This window comes from Lates calcarifer, linkage group LG7_1 (genome assembly GCF_001640805.2).
Source record: "Lates calcarifer isolate ASB-BC8 linkage group LG7_1, TLL_Latcal_v3, whole genome shotgun sequence".
Taxonomy (NCBI): Eukaryota; Metazoa; Chordata; class Actinopteri; family Centropomidae; genus Lates; species Lates calcarifer.
The window spans coordinates 4,325,616-4,342,545 of NC_066839.1; the positions used below are offsets into that span (position 1 = coordinate 4,325,616).

The 16,930-nt window shown below is 38.8% G+C and overlaps 1 protein-coding gene across 1 annotated transcript in view; it reads right to left on the reverse strand.

Moving 5' to 3' along the window:
- tbc1d32 (TBC1 domain family, member 32) overlaps positions 1-16,930 on the reverse strand; it is a 69,427-nt gene that overhangs the window by 45,401 nt on the left and 7,096 nt on the right. The window contains 11 exon segments of the mRNA XM_051071757.1: positions 5,427-5,515; positions 5,760-5,879; positions 7,114-7,232; positions 7,606-7,693; positions 9,529-9,667; positions 10,748-10,827; positions 12,400-12,601; positions 13,762-13,889; positions 14,486-14,628; positions 15,303-15,392; positions 16,707-16,838. Of these exon segments, the coding sequence (XP_050927714.1) occupies positions 5,427-5,515; positions 5,760-5,879; positions 7,114-7,232; positions 7,606-7,693; positions 9,529-9,667; positions 10,748-10,827; positions 12,400-12,601; positions 13,762-13,889; positions 14,486-14,628; positions 15,303-15,392; positions 16,707-16,838 (1,330 nt within the window).

Here is a 16,930-nt window from a genome sequence, read left to right on the forward strand (position 1 = left end):
CCACCTGAGGGTGATTTCACATCTGACTTGTTTGATGCAGAGAATGCACAGTATGCACAGAGTAAAATTCAGAAATATTAATTTATTCCTAATCTCTTTTACCCCAGTTCACTTTGTCTAGGGATCTGTGAAACTGGTACTGTCTGTTCTGTTCTCATGTAAAGACCAAACCTTGACCTGAGAACCTCTGGACCTTCCTGCAAAACAAAAATAATCCTCACCACCTCTGAAACCCAGATACAATAAAGACTGCAGCTGTTTTCTCCTCTACTCATAGTGCACGGAGCATCAGTATTAAGATAAACAGTAACTGTGGTCTTTCCTTTCAAAGATGTATGATCATGTTCATTTTTTTTTAATCAACACCAAATTTATACAGGGGGAGAAAAAAAAACAGGGGGTGAAGAGTGCTGGTTGCCATGACAACAAAGAGGCTTTTAGCTACAAGGAAAAGGGCTGAGGGATTTTAGCTCATTAGCTTGTGAAGATCAAGAGGAGTGGAAATCATGGCTTCTTTTTTTCCAAGGGGCCTGCACTTCAGGAATGCTCAGTGCTTGTTTTGCTTGACAGCGGTGCTGGTGATTAGACTGGGGTTGAATATGGTAGAAGCAGGTCAAAAATGTTGTGTCATAATGCTGGAGTGGAGTTTGAGGCTGATTTCTAATTGCTTTGTGTTTGATTCTTACTAGAGCCAACTGCAACAGTTTAAGAAACTAATTTTCAGTCAACAAATCCAGTGTAAAGACTACAACCAAAAAAACAATCAACAAGATCATAGACCCACACTGTTGCTAGTGGTTACATTACACATGGGCACTGTAGTTTATTTCCAATTCCAGATAAACTGCCATGCTGCCATAAATGCCTACTGTGCCTTAAAAGTGTATAAATCTGCAGCAATCAAATGTACTATTCTCCTGTTTGAGTAATGGTTGCTGAGAACAACACTGCCCCAGCTGTTTCAGGATATAACTGAGCCTTTGCCACTACATATTGAGTGTAATCTGTTTTTAAAGATGTATGTCTTCAGTAGGAACCAATTGGCTTGGAGCTGAGTGCCACAGACAGGGCAGGAAAGCTGAAAAGTATCAGATTTGTTGACAATATGAAAAATACACTTTCAACAAACACCACATCTTAAAGAATATAAGCACCAGTATAAAACTAGTTGGCAATGAACTAAAATGCAGCTACAAAGAATGGAGAATTCATTGTTTAAAATGCACTGATAACCATATTTCTCACAATAAAGGATCTTTCTAAACATGTGTTTTGCTGAAGTCCTACACTTTGTATTCTGTGAAAATCAGATACAATACACATGAAAACAATGTATTGATTTACTCATACGTTCCATAAGAAGAAACAGACATTCAAGAGAGAAAGAAAACACATTCCAGCAGAACAACAACCTGGAGCTGTTATCATTCATTCATTATGTAGCTGACGTGATGGATCAACACCTGAGCAAATTATCAAGGCTGAGCTCCCTCACTCCCCTGACTATTGCAGTCACAAAATCACATAAGGTGGCAATGTGTGTGGTTGTTTGACCTCAGGTGAAGCCAAGTTTCTGTCTCCTGTCTAAAGGTTTACACAGTGCCAAACTGAGAACTCAGACTTAAGCACAAGTTTTGAATCTCACAAATATATATGCCCTGAGACAACACAACAGGTGCTGTTGAGTGTAACTGACTGAGTACAGTCCAGAATAATTTTTTTTTTCTATTAATGCTCAGCTCAGAACAATCTCTATCTTCTTATAGTTCAACCTACAATGTTTGTGCCATTTATTGATCAGTGATATGTACACAAAGATCATAGGATCTCTTATTCAGGGGTGTTCATTTTTCTAACCTTTGTTTCATGTCTCAGTGGAAAATAGAAAAATATATGCAAAATCCTGTTGCACCAAGCATCTGGTAAGAGTCTGTACAGGTCAACTTTAATAAATTTTTAATGCTACCCATAATTCTGTTTAATACAAATGATCGAGTGTCCAATAAACAAGCAGAAAATAATGGCACACAGTGGAGGAAGAGCTACTTGGATCTGACCATGATTAAACACAAGCAGGTGCTCCTGAAACTACAGGAAAAGGAATAGATTTCTTGTTACATCTTTAAAAACAAGACCAGTGTAGCGTAAATTATATGTGATTGTTTGACCCTGGGGTAGATCAGAGTAGGTTGAATTGTCTTGTTTTTAAACATACAGCCACAATAATTGGTAGTTATATGTTTGCCTTGAATTTCAGGAGGGAATCTACTCCCCTCCTTGTAGACAGAAAAACAAATTAAGGTGGTAAAAGTAGTCACTTTCTAATTAAACACTGTGATGAACTGTCTCTAGCTGAACTGAGCACTGTAAGAAAGGGAGGAAAACTGTGCAAAAATACAAAACAGGTTTAGTATATTAATGAATGCAGTTGTGGTTAGCTTCTACTATCACAATGATTGGATGATGTGTTATATTTATCACTTTCAGTTGCACTGAAAAGTTTGGAAAGTCAAGAAAAAGTGAAACTGAAAAGAGACTGGCTTCTATAAGAGGACAATGATGCAAAGCAGATCTTAAAATCCACCGTGAACTACTTTTGGAACGTCCCTCACAGCCCCGTCTGCCCTGAATGTCACTGAAAATCGGTGGGTCGATCTAAAAATATCTCAGAACTTGAAGTGATCTCCAGGAGGAGTGGGTGAAAATCCCCTAAATCAAGAACAGACAGTCTCTTAGCTGCTACAAGACAGTGTTTACAAGCTGTGATATTTACAGTGATACTAACTACTGACTTAATAGAGTTGCCAAACTTTCATACATGCCACAACTACTATTTAATTTTTCAGAAAATTAATAAAAATTAATTCATAAAATAAAAAGTAACAGTTCATCTACTTTTGTCCATTTGCTTTAGGACTGTATTTACTTATTTTCACTTCACATGAATAAACAGAATGTGTAATTTGCCCAGGATTGCCTGAACATTTACATGAACTACACTTTACTTTAGAGCTTTACTGACCCCTAAACTGCAGGTGGCGCTGTTCTCCACTACAAACACACTGGGCCAATGTAAGCTATAGCAGTATAACCCCTTAAGTAATTAAGTACAGCCTCACAGTACAGGAAAAAAAAACATGCTGCTGATATGTGAAAATCCTGTCTAACATTAAAGTGGCACCAGCACACTAGTACATCAGCAGCCTCATAATCCAATATATCTGTGTCAGAACAAATTTCAAACATCCTGCGCATGAATGACCACATCTCGCTTTACTTCCTGTGATGGTTTAGGTTCTTAAGTGTGTGTAAAACTGCTGCATGGTTTACTGGTCTGTGGTGAAGCATCCTCTACACTTCCTCTCCACAGCATCCTGATGCAGGCTGCTCTTTCCATGCTGTAACAGTGACTGCAACAGGAGGTCTCTCCTGCCAGCTGCCATCAGGCTGTACAAGTAGTCCCCCACCCTCCTGCTGTAGTGACATCAACCTGAGTCAGCTGGCCATGTGTTGAGGCTTAAAACCAGTGTTCATTTACTCACTCATCTCTGCACTTGCTATGAATAAAGGGGGGTCCTAGTTTCCAAGATTTCTGTGTGTTAAATCCTGTTTTGTCCTTCTGCTCTTCAGCTGATTTAAACTGGACAGGGCTCAGTTGGAAAGGTGGTATCAAATATTCCATGCACCAATCAGGACTTGGAAATATTTGAATCAAAATGTGACAACGGTTGTGTGTTGTCTGATAACGTTGCCAGGCCACTCTCAATCAAATCGGACCAAACCACTCCCACACAGATCTAATAAAGTAGATAAAGCCTGGAACTGTTATTTACAGTTATTAGTTAATTAGGACTTTCCAATGCTTAACATTTGCACTCAAGTTTGACACATTGATTAATCAGTGCCACGTCCTTGTGTGAAGTAGCGGCTTTAATGATGCAATTTCCCCCTCTGGGATCAATACAACGCTATCCCTATACCATGCTGTCATATCCCTTCAGGCAAAGCATAATCAGAAAATCGAATCAAAACAGGCAGCATTGCATTGTGGGTGAAAAGCTTATGTTTTAAGCATCTTTAGGGTTCAATTGTTGGGGCATACACTGACCACGTGGGTGTGTTTTGTAGCAATATATTACGATGTAAAACTCTACAGTGAAGTGATTTTTAACACAACCAATTGTTATGATGGAAAAAACTTTGAGAATAGACTAAGGGTAAAATGAACTGGGAATCTAATTCACCTTGACTCACTGTATTTGATATGTTTTGATGATTTTTAATGCCCTTTGGGGAAAGATTTTTTTTCCAACTCATGGCCTGTTATGTTTTCATGCTGTTGCTGTTAGACGAGCCAAATTTCCCAAGCAGGAAAATTAAAAATGAATTGAAATGAAGTGGAATAAAGCTGTGTGGAACCTTCAAAATCAGCATTTGCTGTGTTTTTTGGCCAAAAATTGATATGACATATTCACTCAGACGTTGTTGGTTTACGGTACTTACACTAATACCTAAAATTTAACAAGGTGTGACTTGACTTACTGACTATAAAATGCTACATTTAGCACATTTAGCGACCCACAGAGAGGCACAGAGCGTTGGTATGTCAGTTAATCCATCAGTCTGGGTGGTAAATGAATAGAGCCGCTTGTTCCTTTCACTTGGTTTCTGGATGTTAATAGGAGTGGGCTGACTGACAGGCACAGACACAGTGAGTCAGCGTGGCTCCAAACAAGTCAGAGCTATTGTGATTCAGAAAGCTTTTAAAAAGGCAAAGGAATGCACAGCAGCCACCAGAGCTTCACACACAACTAAGATATGTACTGTATGAACCTCTGTCCTGCAGATTGCTTAATATCTCTCAAACACATTTTTAGCCATTTTTAGACCGGAACACGGTAACCTTAGGGATAAACCTTAGTTATAAGACTTACTTAACCTTTAAGCTACAATATGCAACTTTTTGCAGACAGGCATTATCAAATCCTTTTCCATAAGTGTTTTTCTAGTATAGTGTTAACTTTAATCTTTAGGGTAAACCTACCCCTAATCAAAACTGAAATAGCTCTTCATTTTAGAGGAATTTCTTCACCTCCTTCGCCACCCTACTAACTTATTGGGATGTCTGTTTTTCATAAATATAGAAATACACAAACATATACACACACATTCACACACACATGCAGCTGAGCTTATTTCTCTCTTATCCAGAGAGAAATCCTTTCATCAGCCTTTCAACGCTGGATAATCAAAGTATAAAGAAGCGTGTCAGTCTACTATTGCCAGAGGCTTAGGGGTGTGTGTGTGTGTGTGTGTGTGTGTGTGTGCATGTGTAAGTGTGTTTGCAGTCACCAGGTGCTAATCTGATATTGTGTGCTTCCTCACTGATGTTAAGTAATATATAGGAAAAAAAATACCAGTCTCACCTGAGGCCAAATGTGTGAGACTGCTCGTAGTGGAACACGGAATTAATCTTTGCATCTGAATTCACAGCAATCAGCCTGTCAATCAAATCCTGTGGAGAGAAATGAGAGTCGGTGAAACAGAATACTGCAGTTAAGATGCAAAATAAAAACAGTGTAGATATTTATAATGTGTAAGGTGAAGCGTGTACATGAGGAGGAGGCGAGGAGGCCTCTACAAGGTAAAACAAATGCGTGGGTGGTGGTTGAAGGCAAAATAAAAAGGACAAACATGCCCTCAAATGGCTGAAACAGGCACTGCATGAAATCTGAAAAAAAAAAAAAAAAAACACTCACAGGAATCGAGGTTGGCATTTCTCTCAGGGTGTATTCACTCTTGTTGGCTAAAGGCTGTCGGCCCAGCAGCTCCCATACTGACTGGGAAGAGAAGAGCAGGTTGACCAAAGACAGGAAGGACTGGAGAGATAGAAAGAGACAAAGAGAGGGTTATCTAAAGTGGAAAAAGGCAAGACAGAAAAACGAGTAGAAAGAGTGACATTGGAACTAAACTCGGTTCAAAACTGACTGTTACTGGGATCATTTTGAAGTCAAGGTGAAACAGTTTGAGCAGTCATTGGTGAAGATTTCTCCATTTACTGTTATGCTGTGTGTGTGTATTTGTAAAAATACCTGAGCTGAGACTACAAACATGAAAACAGAAATAAACGATGACTGCATGAAATAACATCTTGAGCATGTAAACAGAGCAATGGTGAATAATAAAACACAGAAAGTCTCTCTGTTCTCATCACTTGATCAAGGAAAATTGGGAAATAGATGGGCATTAAAGGAAAAAAAGGGATGTACGTACACATACATAAAAGTCACGTTTTTAATTTCTACTGAACAACTTGAAAGGAACAAAAAAGCCTTTAATAATTCCCATGGGTGTAAAAGTGTATAGTAGTGTGTTTTTTTGTGAGGTTGAGATCCCCATTCTTTCATCTGCTCCTGCCTGTTTGATGTTTCAAAGATGCATCACAGAACTCTACATGTTTTATTGTCTGTCTGCTTCAGTTCTCAATGTTTCCAACACAGAGATGAATCCAACACACTGAATCAAATTCTAAGCTCACAAAAAGGTGAAAATGCTACCCATCCTCCCATCATACAAATACGCATAGGGCTGTGTTACATATTTAGTTTGCTTTGTCTCACAGAGGTCAAAGCACAGAATTTCATCACACACATATTGTACATTTCATCTGTTTTCAGCACTGGCTCAGGTCCAGGGCTCTACTGCTGTGTACGGGCAGAGGTGGACTAGAAGGTCTGACTGCATGAATGTAACCCTGGCAGCTGAGCCACTGATAAGGCAGACTTTAAAGTCACTAGTGGCAGGGCACAGTTGACACTTCACTGGTTGTCCATCTTCACTTGGATAGTTTCATTGAGAGAAAGAGAGAGGGAGAGAGACGACCTGACTCCTGTCAGAGGCCAACATCTCACACACACACACACACACACATACACACACACACACACACACTGTACTCATGCTCTGAATTAAATTTTGAGCCTCTCCTGGACTGAATCTGGAAATCCTGCCCAAACTTTGCAGCCACATGGAGGGATGAATCATTCTGAAGCTATAAAATACTTGTAGTTTTCTACAGATAAACGGATTAACTCCAGTCAACACACACGGTACCTTGAGGCAGCTCCTGTCGATGGGGTCCATGGGTGTCGGTTTGGGACGGACCACCCTCACATCTTCACTTCCGCACTCCAGAGTTGACCACAGCTCGATCACCAGTGCCCGGACAAAACCTGTAAGTCAACAACATCAAGCCAGTGGTTTCAGTATGGATGTGTATGGAGAAATTCTGAATTCACAGTTTGTGAGCTTGGAATTACAAAACTCTACTCTACTGAGATTTTAGGCATTAAGCATCTTCTAATGGTTAAATGTTTCAATACAGAAACTTTCAAAGGTGATGATGATTTGATATTATGTCAAAAACTTGACAGATAATATCTTCTCTTGTTCTTCTCCACTTCCTCCTGACATAAACAATCTGACAGAGATGTTTCTCCCTCGTTGTTGTTGTTGTGTGTCAACTACACAACAACAACTCAGAAATACAAGCCTTAAGCATCACAGATGTCAACTGTTTGTTTGTGCTGGTAAGTGCAGTAGTACCTGAAGAGTGCAAAGCCACCACCCCTGGAGCAGTTGCTGCCACCTGTGTCACCATCACTCCATATCCAAACTTCTCACAGCGGCTCACCTGCAGAAAACACACATATAAACCTTTTAATCTCCAAAAATATTTCAGTTTCATCTTTGTAGTTTTGGTTTGTATCAGTCAAAAATGAATGAGAGGTTGGAACAAGATGGGAAAGTAAAGGATTAATGTAGAAAAAAGAGAGACTTGTGAAGCAATGTGAAGCAAATTTGGCGTTTGTGATTCAGTACGCAAACTCTGCGATGACACTGCTTGAATCCTAAAAAGGCACTACATAACGCAGTTAAGTTCACCAGGGAGAAATCAAATTACAAATTAATTTTGGAGTGTGTAGGCCCTTTATTAATTACAACACAATGTCACAACTAAAAATAGACTAAATATAATTACATTCCATAATTAATGTGAAATGCCAAAAGAGAGAAGCAATTACAAAAGAGCACAAACAATGGCAGTAAATTAAGCCCACGGGGGATTAGAGAAGACTGAGTGAGTGTGTGTTTACAATTTGAATCTTGGACAACACTGTATGTAAGGGACATGTAGAGTCTAGAGCTTAATAAATCAAACCCAGTGTGAAAGTAGGAAGAGCCTCCAGGCTACCGGTGAATACTAAACAGTCTCGGTAAATGTGACCGTAGCTTTAAGGAGCAGGAGCAACAAATTACCACATTCTCTGCAGAATGAATTAGGGATACCGATGACATAGGCCAACAGAATGAATTAAGGTTTTTAAGACTTTCAGAAAGCCTAGAAAGACTGCATGCATGCATGCATATTTCTTTGTCTGTTACAAAGGTTCCATTTGAGCAGGAAAGTTTTAAAGATCTACAAAAAATCTACAGAAAAAGCAGATTTAAATGTAAACACGTAAATTTGAAAGACTGCATTTCAAATTGACGTTTTTTTCCCTTTAGGTCTAATGATCACATTTTTCATTTTTACCCCTTCATCAGTGATTAAACTTCTGAATCTTATATCTATCTAAGCTGTAGTTTTCTGAGCCAAATGGTCACTTCACATTTTAATTCAATGTAAATAAATCTACTTGATGTAACAGTCTGTGTAAAATGTCTTTTGACAAAATGACTTTTTACAAATCCTGCTACAGCTGTGGTGTTGGCTATGGTGTTGGCCTACAGTAACTCAAGTCAATGTGACAAAGAATCACTTCAACAGCATAATATTACTTTGGCACACTGAGAGCATCAAGAAGGATTAAATCAAGCCACTGCCAAAGTTAATTCCATAAAGGTGATAAAATAGTACCATCAAACTATATCTGCATCAGCAGCTTATCAACGCGCCTACACTGAAGTCCAATTCTTTAGCAAAGTGAAGGTGGTACAATAAATCAATTATCTAGCCAGCTTACACTCTAACTTAACATTGGCTCCTGGTGCTGGCTCCTCCAACATCTGGAGTTCCTTGTAAGTAGTATTTTACATCATTTACTCAGTTTGGATTGGAGATTGGTAAATGGGTGGAGAGAATATGAGTAATGACGTTTCCTCATTACCACAGTTGAAGTGTCCTCGAGCAAGTCACTTAACCCCCAAACTGCTCCAACGGGGCCTCTCAGTCACTAAACACATTACTGTAGTGACTGTGGTTTGAGCAGTTTCCAGGCAGGTCTGTGTTGCTGTTAAAGAGCACTTGGCTCCGCATGCATACAGACAATAAACGTGGGGAAAAAAACTCCAGGGCAGCGAACCTGGCCAACTGGGTATAGCTATACAAAAGTTGTGGATTAAAGACAAAATTTGAACATTGTTTTTTTCCTTAATGATGGAAAAAGCCAAGAAGAATGAAGACCAAATTGCAAATAACCACAGTTATTCTTGTGCAGCTTTGTAAAGTTCAGTGTTTGCTATTACCTGTAGTTTTTTAGTAAAGCGAGAAAACATATAGGAGACACATTCGTTAATGGCTCCTGTCTGCTGGAGCAGCAGCAGGCCTTTAGGTGTTGCAGCGAAATTCAGCAGGCTGTCCAACAATGTCTCCTCCCAGATGAGCCTGTTCCAGAGTCACAAAGAGAGACAGAGTGAGCTGCAGTACAATGTGTTCACACTGTGAGAAAAACAATGTTCAAGTCACTGGAAGTCAGTTCATTACACAGGTGAAATCTGGACAATGTACAGGTGGAAAACATGCCTCTTAGCCCAGATATGCTGACTATTACTTTTGTAGTCAGAGCCCTCAAATTCCTTGCCTTTTCACTGATATGATTTTCTTTAACAACGGATATCGATAATGGGTTCCTTACACTGATCCTTGTTAATTGTTTTGTCAACTCATCACAATGATGCAGCAAATGGGATATTGATGCATGTAAAATGAACATAAAAAGATCTTGTTTAATTTTCTGTGGTCTGAAAAAGCTCTGTTGTGGCAAGGAACAAGCATTAGTACAAATCATCTAAATATACTAACGACAAAAGCAACAACTCTCATATTATGTTGTTAGATACTGATTAATCTAATATCTGTCTCTTGTGCTACAGAGTCAGGTGCATACTAGTTTGCAACCAAATGCTCCACTTGGCAGTTAAAGTTAACAGTTTCACTAATTTTAACTTTTGTTCCCATTAATGCTGTGGCTTCAGTAAACTCCACCCAACTCATGTTTACCAGCTACACCAGTTTACAATCCCTTTTTATCAGAGCCAGGACCAACATGAAAACACTGAGAAATCTAGTTTGGAAGATAATCAGGTATTTTGCTCCTGAACTTTGATATGTTATTTCCTGTGGGTGGAGATGTGTATAAACACAACATCAGTTCAGTTCAGTTCATCTGGGCAAACAGGGAAAATATCACTGAAAATATCTCCTCATTGTATGTAAAACAGAGTAAGAGGTGAACATTATTATGTTAGTCATATCTGACAAGGGAACGAGCCAACAGTTGAAGGCTGTAAATAAAATATCCAAAGTCCAAAAAAGATCAGATTTCTGTCTCTGTAGTAGTAAGTGACAGGTTCAGGGGTTGAGAAAACACAAATCTGGGTCTTTAAATGTCAATGTTGAGCCTCTGCCAATTCCCATATTACTATTTCAGAGGAATAGTGAATTGAAGTGTGTGTGTGGCCTCACATGTTCTGTAGTTCCTGGGTGGAGGCTCCTGCAGTGGCCCCAGGTACCGGGGTTGGTATCCTTTCTGACAAGGAGCTGCTCTGGAATTAAGGAAGGAAAATTAATTAGCAAAAGTATTACTTAGTTATCTATCGATGTGTATGAGTGTGCCAACACATCTGAGGGTTTTGACTAATTTACAGACATAAAAATAGTTGCCTTTGTTTTCTTTTTTCAACATTAAATTCATAAAACTTACTGATTCATATTGCAATGTGTGAATAGAACATTATGGAAACCAGTAGTATTCTTACTGTACTCAGTAATTTCTGTACTATAATAGGCTCTAATAGACTATATGTTAAAACTAAGAACATTTTTGAAGTTTATAAACTATCTGGCACCATCTGATAACAGGTTAAAGCTCTCATTCTAGACAATCAAATGTTTAACTGTTTTCCCATCTGTGTACAAATTAAAAATCACATGCTTCTTTCATGTGCTTTCCACAAACCTTGGGTACCATGTTGGTGTCTGTTTATGGTGGGTATACTGAGGTCAGCATTGTAGTTATACTATCTGACATAACGAAAACAGATGTGGGCTTGGATTTGAGATACCAGGTAGCACAGCACATGCTGTCCAGTGTGAAAGAGCAGTACGTGCAGGATGATAATTAATATTTAACACAGGCTGGGTAAAGTCAGAAGGAAGTGAGTGGGGAAATAGTGTAGACTGATGCCAAGGAGTTAATTTTTGACAAGGATGTTTTCGATGACAAAGAGGTAAGACGTGAGGTATAACTGCCTGCTAGACTGAAAAAGTCTTCCACTGAGACATTATTCATGTCTCCTTCTTAGCAGAAGCAGTGTCATGACACTACAGGTCTTCTATGATTCCTCTGTAGCAGTACTGTACCAGCTGTCGTTGGAAGTTGATTTTGGTTTTGGTTGCACATTTCGACTGTGTTTTTGTTTTCACTTTTTTTTTCAGTTTTGTTTTTCAGTTCAGACTGCATTACTGCACATATTCTGACTCTGACACGTTGTTATGACAGAGGCAGTATTCTAAACTAAATGAAGCAGATTACAATGGTTAGTTAATCCCCCCATTTGCAAGAAATGGTGCTGCTTTTTCTTGCTGCCATAAATGAATAAAGAGAGAACACTGCATTCATCAAGCAAATGAAACATGACAGGAGTACTTTAGCCAGTGAAACTGATCATTAGATGAGGGCAACCCTCCATTACATACTGTAGAAAAAAGGATTTAGAAACGAAGATTAGCATTTGCATTTATAGAATCTGCCTGTAATAAACAACCACTTCTGTACAGCAGCACCAATATTATAATGATGAATTGTTTTCCAACCAATGATTTGTTTTTTAGCATATTTGTTGCTTTTGGTATTCTAAAGCAAATTCTTGGGTGTAGTTTATGAAACAAAAGCAACAAACTTTGCATATATTAAGCAGATAAGTCCTTTTTTATTCAAAATCCACTGAGGTCTTTTTGTCAGACTTGTGAACACTGAAAATCTGAGGGTAAACGTATTAGATTAAAGTTATTAAGTCTGAGCACATCTAACACAATAATAAAGTAGCTACAAATGCAGGTTATGGGGTGTGTCCTCATTCCAACAAGAGTTACATCCACAGTTGAGGTACAAGTACCTTTTTCCATGCAGCAGCTACAGCCTTGTGCAGGCCATAGGGTCGCAGGACCTGTAGACCTTCACAGGTGTTGTATATCTGCCTACAGACAAAGATAAAAGCTCCACACAATGTATGGGATGTGTCGGATTCAATTAGTGATGACAGCTCCTTATCCAGCAGCTTCAGGGTAAACTGCACAATGGCAAGAGCAGCAAAGGTTCTGCAGAGGAGAGAGATAACAGACAAAGAGAGAGATTTTTGTGCATGTAATACAAGTTGGTAAAAGGGGTATCTTGGCGATTCAATACAGTCCTGATCCCAGTCTGTGTGGTACTTTAACTTCAGTAAAGGATCTAAATACGTCTTCCACCACTGAAAGTCACACAGTAACACAAACTAACCAGTCAAAGCAGTGGTATGCAAGAACTCCCATGCTCTGTGAGGTAAAAACACTGTTTTTGTCAATGGAGTCCAGTAGAAAGATAGTTGATATATAACAATGTTTCTGGGGAAACAAAAAATTATCTTACTTTTAATAAAAAAAAATGTTGACATGGACAATTCCCCACTGGATTACATTGCAGTATCTGTTTGCGGAGGTCAGGTAGACCGTTCATGCTTAACAGTAGACCGATTGCAAAGATTTTTGTCCCTATCAATCATTTACACCATATACACCACATACAACATGAGAAAATAAGGCACAGACTCAAAAATACCAGAGTTCTCTTAAGTGCCTTGCCTTCATGATTTGTTAATGTTGTTTTCTAAATGTAAAAGGTATTCTAGTACAATCCTTTTTTTACTAGCACTGTACATATTCTGGTACAGTGCAGCTTTAAAAGTCTGAACTCTCTTAATCCCTTGAGTAACAAAAAAAACAGAGACTGGGATCTCTAGTGCATTCATTAGCACATTATTGGAGGAGGTTGCATACATAGAAAACTGAATGGCACTAGTGAATTAGTAAGAACTAAGTTTAATACTCAAATCTGGTAGTAGCCTTGGAGAGAACATCATTGCTCATTCACAACAACAGGCTGTTAAACAGGCTACACTAGCTGAGGTCACTGTCATGGTCATGGTCAGCCAATTAAAACAGAATACAGAACTAACCTGGAGCTACTGAGTGACCCTGACCAACTTTAAGAAAACATATTTCTCAAGAATATTTGCTGTAGCTACACTTAAGCTGATCAAAGATATAATCGCAGCGGCTAACAAACCAGCAACATCCTCGGGTTTAATCTGTTCTCTCTGCAGAACTTAAATCTCTATTGAAGTCATCTTGCTCAGTCAGGGAAATGTAATTTATTCATTACCATCAAAAATACAAAATGACACTGTGTACTTAATCACCATTCAATCACACTGTCTCACCTCTCACTGTGAGCCACAAGGAGATTCTTCTCATATAAGAAAAGATTTAATCCTCTGTCAGTGTTAGCGATGCGAGCCAGAATGTCAGCAATGAGAGTCAGTGTAGCTGCAGGAGACTTTAATTTGGCCTGCAAACCAAAAAAAAAACAAACAGACAAAATTACCCAACAGCTTCAGAGACAAGTGGAATCCCAGGAGGCATAGATAGATATTGAAAATTGAAATAACATCATTAACTTTGACAATGACAGAACTAAGAAAAAGCTATTACGTTTTCATAACCAATACTTCCACAATTTCAGAGTTTGTAAAAGGCTGACCAAATGACAAAAAGTGTGCAGCCCTGCTGTGACAAGTTAACATTTACTCTTTTCTTCTGTGTCCTTCTATTATGATTGTAACACTTTAAGATACACATATGATGGTGGAATGAAGTATAAAAACTCTGAGGCAGTGTGTATAGTTAGGGTATGTATGTGGCTACAGGCCTTGCATTTATAGTTAGCATGAGAATTGGATGTAAATTATATAAACACGCTGAAGGTTGAAATAGAGCTGCTGTTTAGGGAATAAAACACCATTATGAGGGTAGGATAAGGACTACAGGCTGACTGAGGTTGCCAGATTCTGATATTTTGAGTCACAATCTGACCATTTTACCATTTCACTACCACCAAAAATGGACAATTAAAGTATTAAAAATTATAAAGAGTGTGTGTTTGACCTTCTGTCCATCGAGCAGAGCTATAACAGGAGCCAGCAGTGTCTCTATGACAGCAGTCTGGTAGAGACACTCTGCAGCACACTCTGTTCTCTCACACAGCATCCACAGCACCTCCATCACCAGACTGCTGGGCGACAAGGAGTCTGAACACACAAACAATAAATTATAACCTTTTTCCAACTGTATGGCATGAGGAATCAGGACACAAACTTATATGGGTGTCTATGGGAGTCTTAAAAATGTCTTGAGACTAATCTTACAGTAAGATGCAATTTCTTTTTAAAGTCTAAAAACATTTTGGATATATTATCATCACTGAACTGCAGTAAAACTCTTGGAAATTTTCCAAGATCATTACATTTTTTGTTTGACAATGCCTAGCTAAGCTTAAAATCCAAATAAAAGAACAAATCTGCAGTATTATGATGTGTCCCAAATTAAACTCTCACAGGTGCTACATGTGGTCTTCGTCAGACTATGAGTAAAATATTAATAAATCCATGACTTTCTCAGCAGGACTCCCTGCAGCAGTCTAAAGGAGATGATCCTCTGACAAAGTCAAGGTAGGGAGCACTATTGATCACTGGCAGCAAAGTTGCTGCAGTGTAATTCGCGAGAATGAATGGGGCAATAAAGCAAGGTCTTCCAGGAGACAACCACAGTACTGCATGACTCAGTACAAGGTTAAGAGATAAAAGATATGGTCTGAGGAATGCTGTTACGCCTCATAGGGAGGGTCACTATCTTCCCTCAATCCCTGATTCCAGACTCAAAGTCTGACGTAATTTATATCTGTGTGTGAGCGTGTTGGACCCACCTGTGTGTGAGGTATCAGTGTGAGGAGGCTTGGGGTGTTGGTACATGATGTTAATCAGGATGACGACCAGGTCCGTCAGGCTGACTGGATCTGAGACACAGACATGATAAATGAATAAATGAGTCTGGTGACTCAGTGCCTAGACAGGGACACTAAAAGTAGTGGTTACTGCCAAGAAGGACACTGAAATTTTGGTAGCTTTGGAGACAAGGGTCATCCTAGGAAAAATCGCAGTCACAGAATATTTCTGGGACAGCTTAAAGTAACAGCTAATATATTTCTTAAGCCTCTAGGAAATTCTGATTAGCACTAAATAACTGATGATAAAAATAATCATTGATTGCAGCTGACTTCCATAGCCCATAATACGTTATATAATGTAAATGTGATAAGCACATGATGTGACACATGCTGCTAAAGGCAGCTGATGAATCTATTCTTCCAGCAGCACAAGCAGCATTCCACCATATTATACTATCCACTAACAACTATCATTGTGGCTATTAAGTGTTTAAATTGGAGTCATTAAAAAGTGTGTAAAGTTACTGAACTCCTTGATACTGTACATAAATGGTGTTCAAAATGTAAAAAATGTGATAACAAAAAAATCACAGACACATATAGATCAAGTTAAAAATCACATTTTAACTTGATCTATATGTGTCTGTGTGAGGGCACGGACTCAGTGGCAGTGAATCATATTTACTAACAGTTCAGCTCAAAGCTGCCATAGAAACTGGTCCAGGAACTGACGCATACTATGACACATTTGGGTGAGAAATTGTTTTTGGTGGCCTTCAAGGTGATGAGAGACTCATCAGCAGGTCTCCACCTAAAGAGTGACTTTATGATTCATATAAAACATTCTCACGTCAGCGACTTGATTGTCCTCAGACTGACTTGGAAGGAGTGACTAATGGTTAAATAAGGAAGGGTCAAATGCAGTGACAGCAGATGATGAGTCTGTTGTAAAGGTCTGACTCCGTATCAATCATGTTACATAACTTTATCAGTAATTAAAATGGGGTGGAGGGGACAAAACCAGTGCTGAGAAAAGGAGGGAGTGGTACCATGTGTAAGCTGATCAGACACATTCCTAGATGAGATTATCGGCTGTAGAGATTGGAGGGACTGTTTTGTTGTAAACTCATGCAATAAACTATGAACACATGTATTTGTCCCTTCAACTGCAAGTCATTCATTTAAACCACTAGTGAATGTCTTTGAGGCTTGCAGCTGACAGCTATGAACAATATGCAGCATCAGGATCTTTACAGGGTTTAGACATCAGCTACACTCAAACTCTATACTTCTTTCAGTGGAGCAACTGTGTAAAAAAATCAAATAAAGTATAACACATGCAGTTACAGATGTTAAGAAGTGTTTAAATAAACTGTTTTGCACCTTTGCGTTTCTTCACTTTAATGGGAAACAGTTTCCTTCCATTGGTGTAGATGAGGAGTTTTCCCAGGACACACAAAGAGTGGACAAAGAAGGCATATTCAAGCTCCCTTCCCGAATAAACACTCCTCTGGACTGAAACAAAAACACAAACAGAAAATGTAAACTGTAAATTTAAACTGACTTTTGTTGTAACCACATTTCCAGTGTTCATAATGTTCAGATAT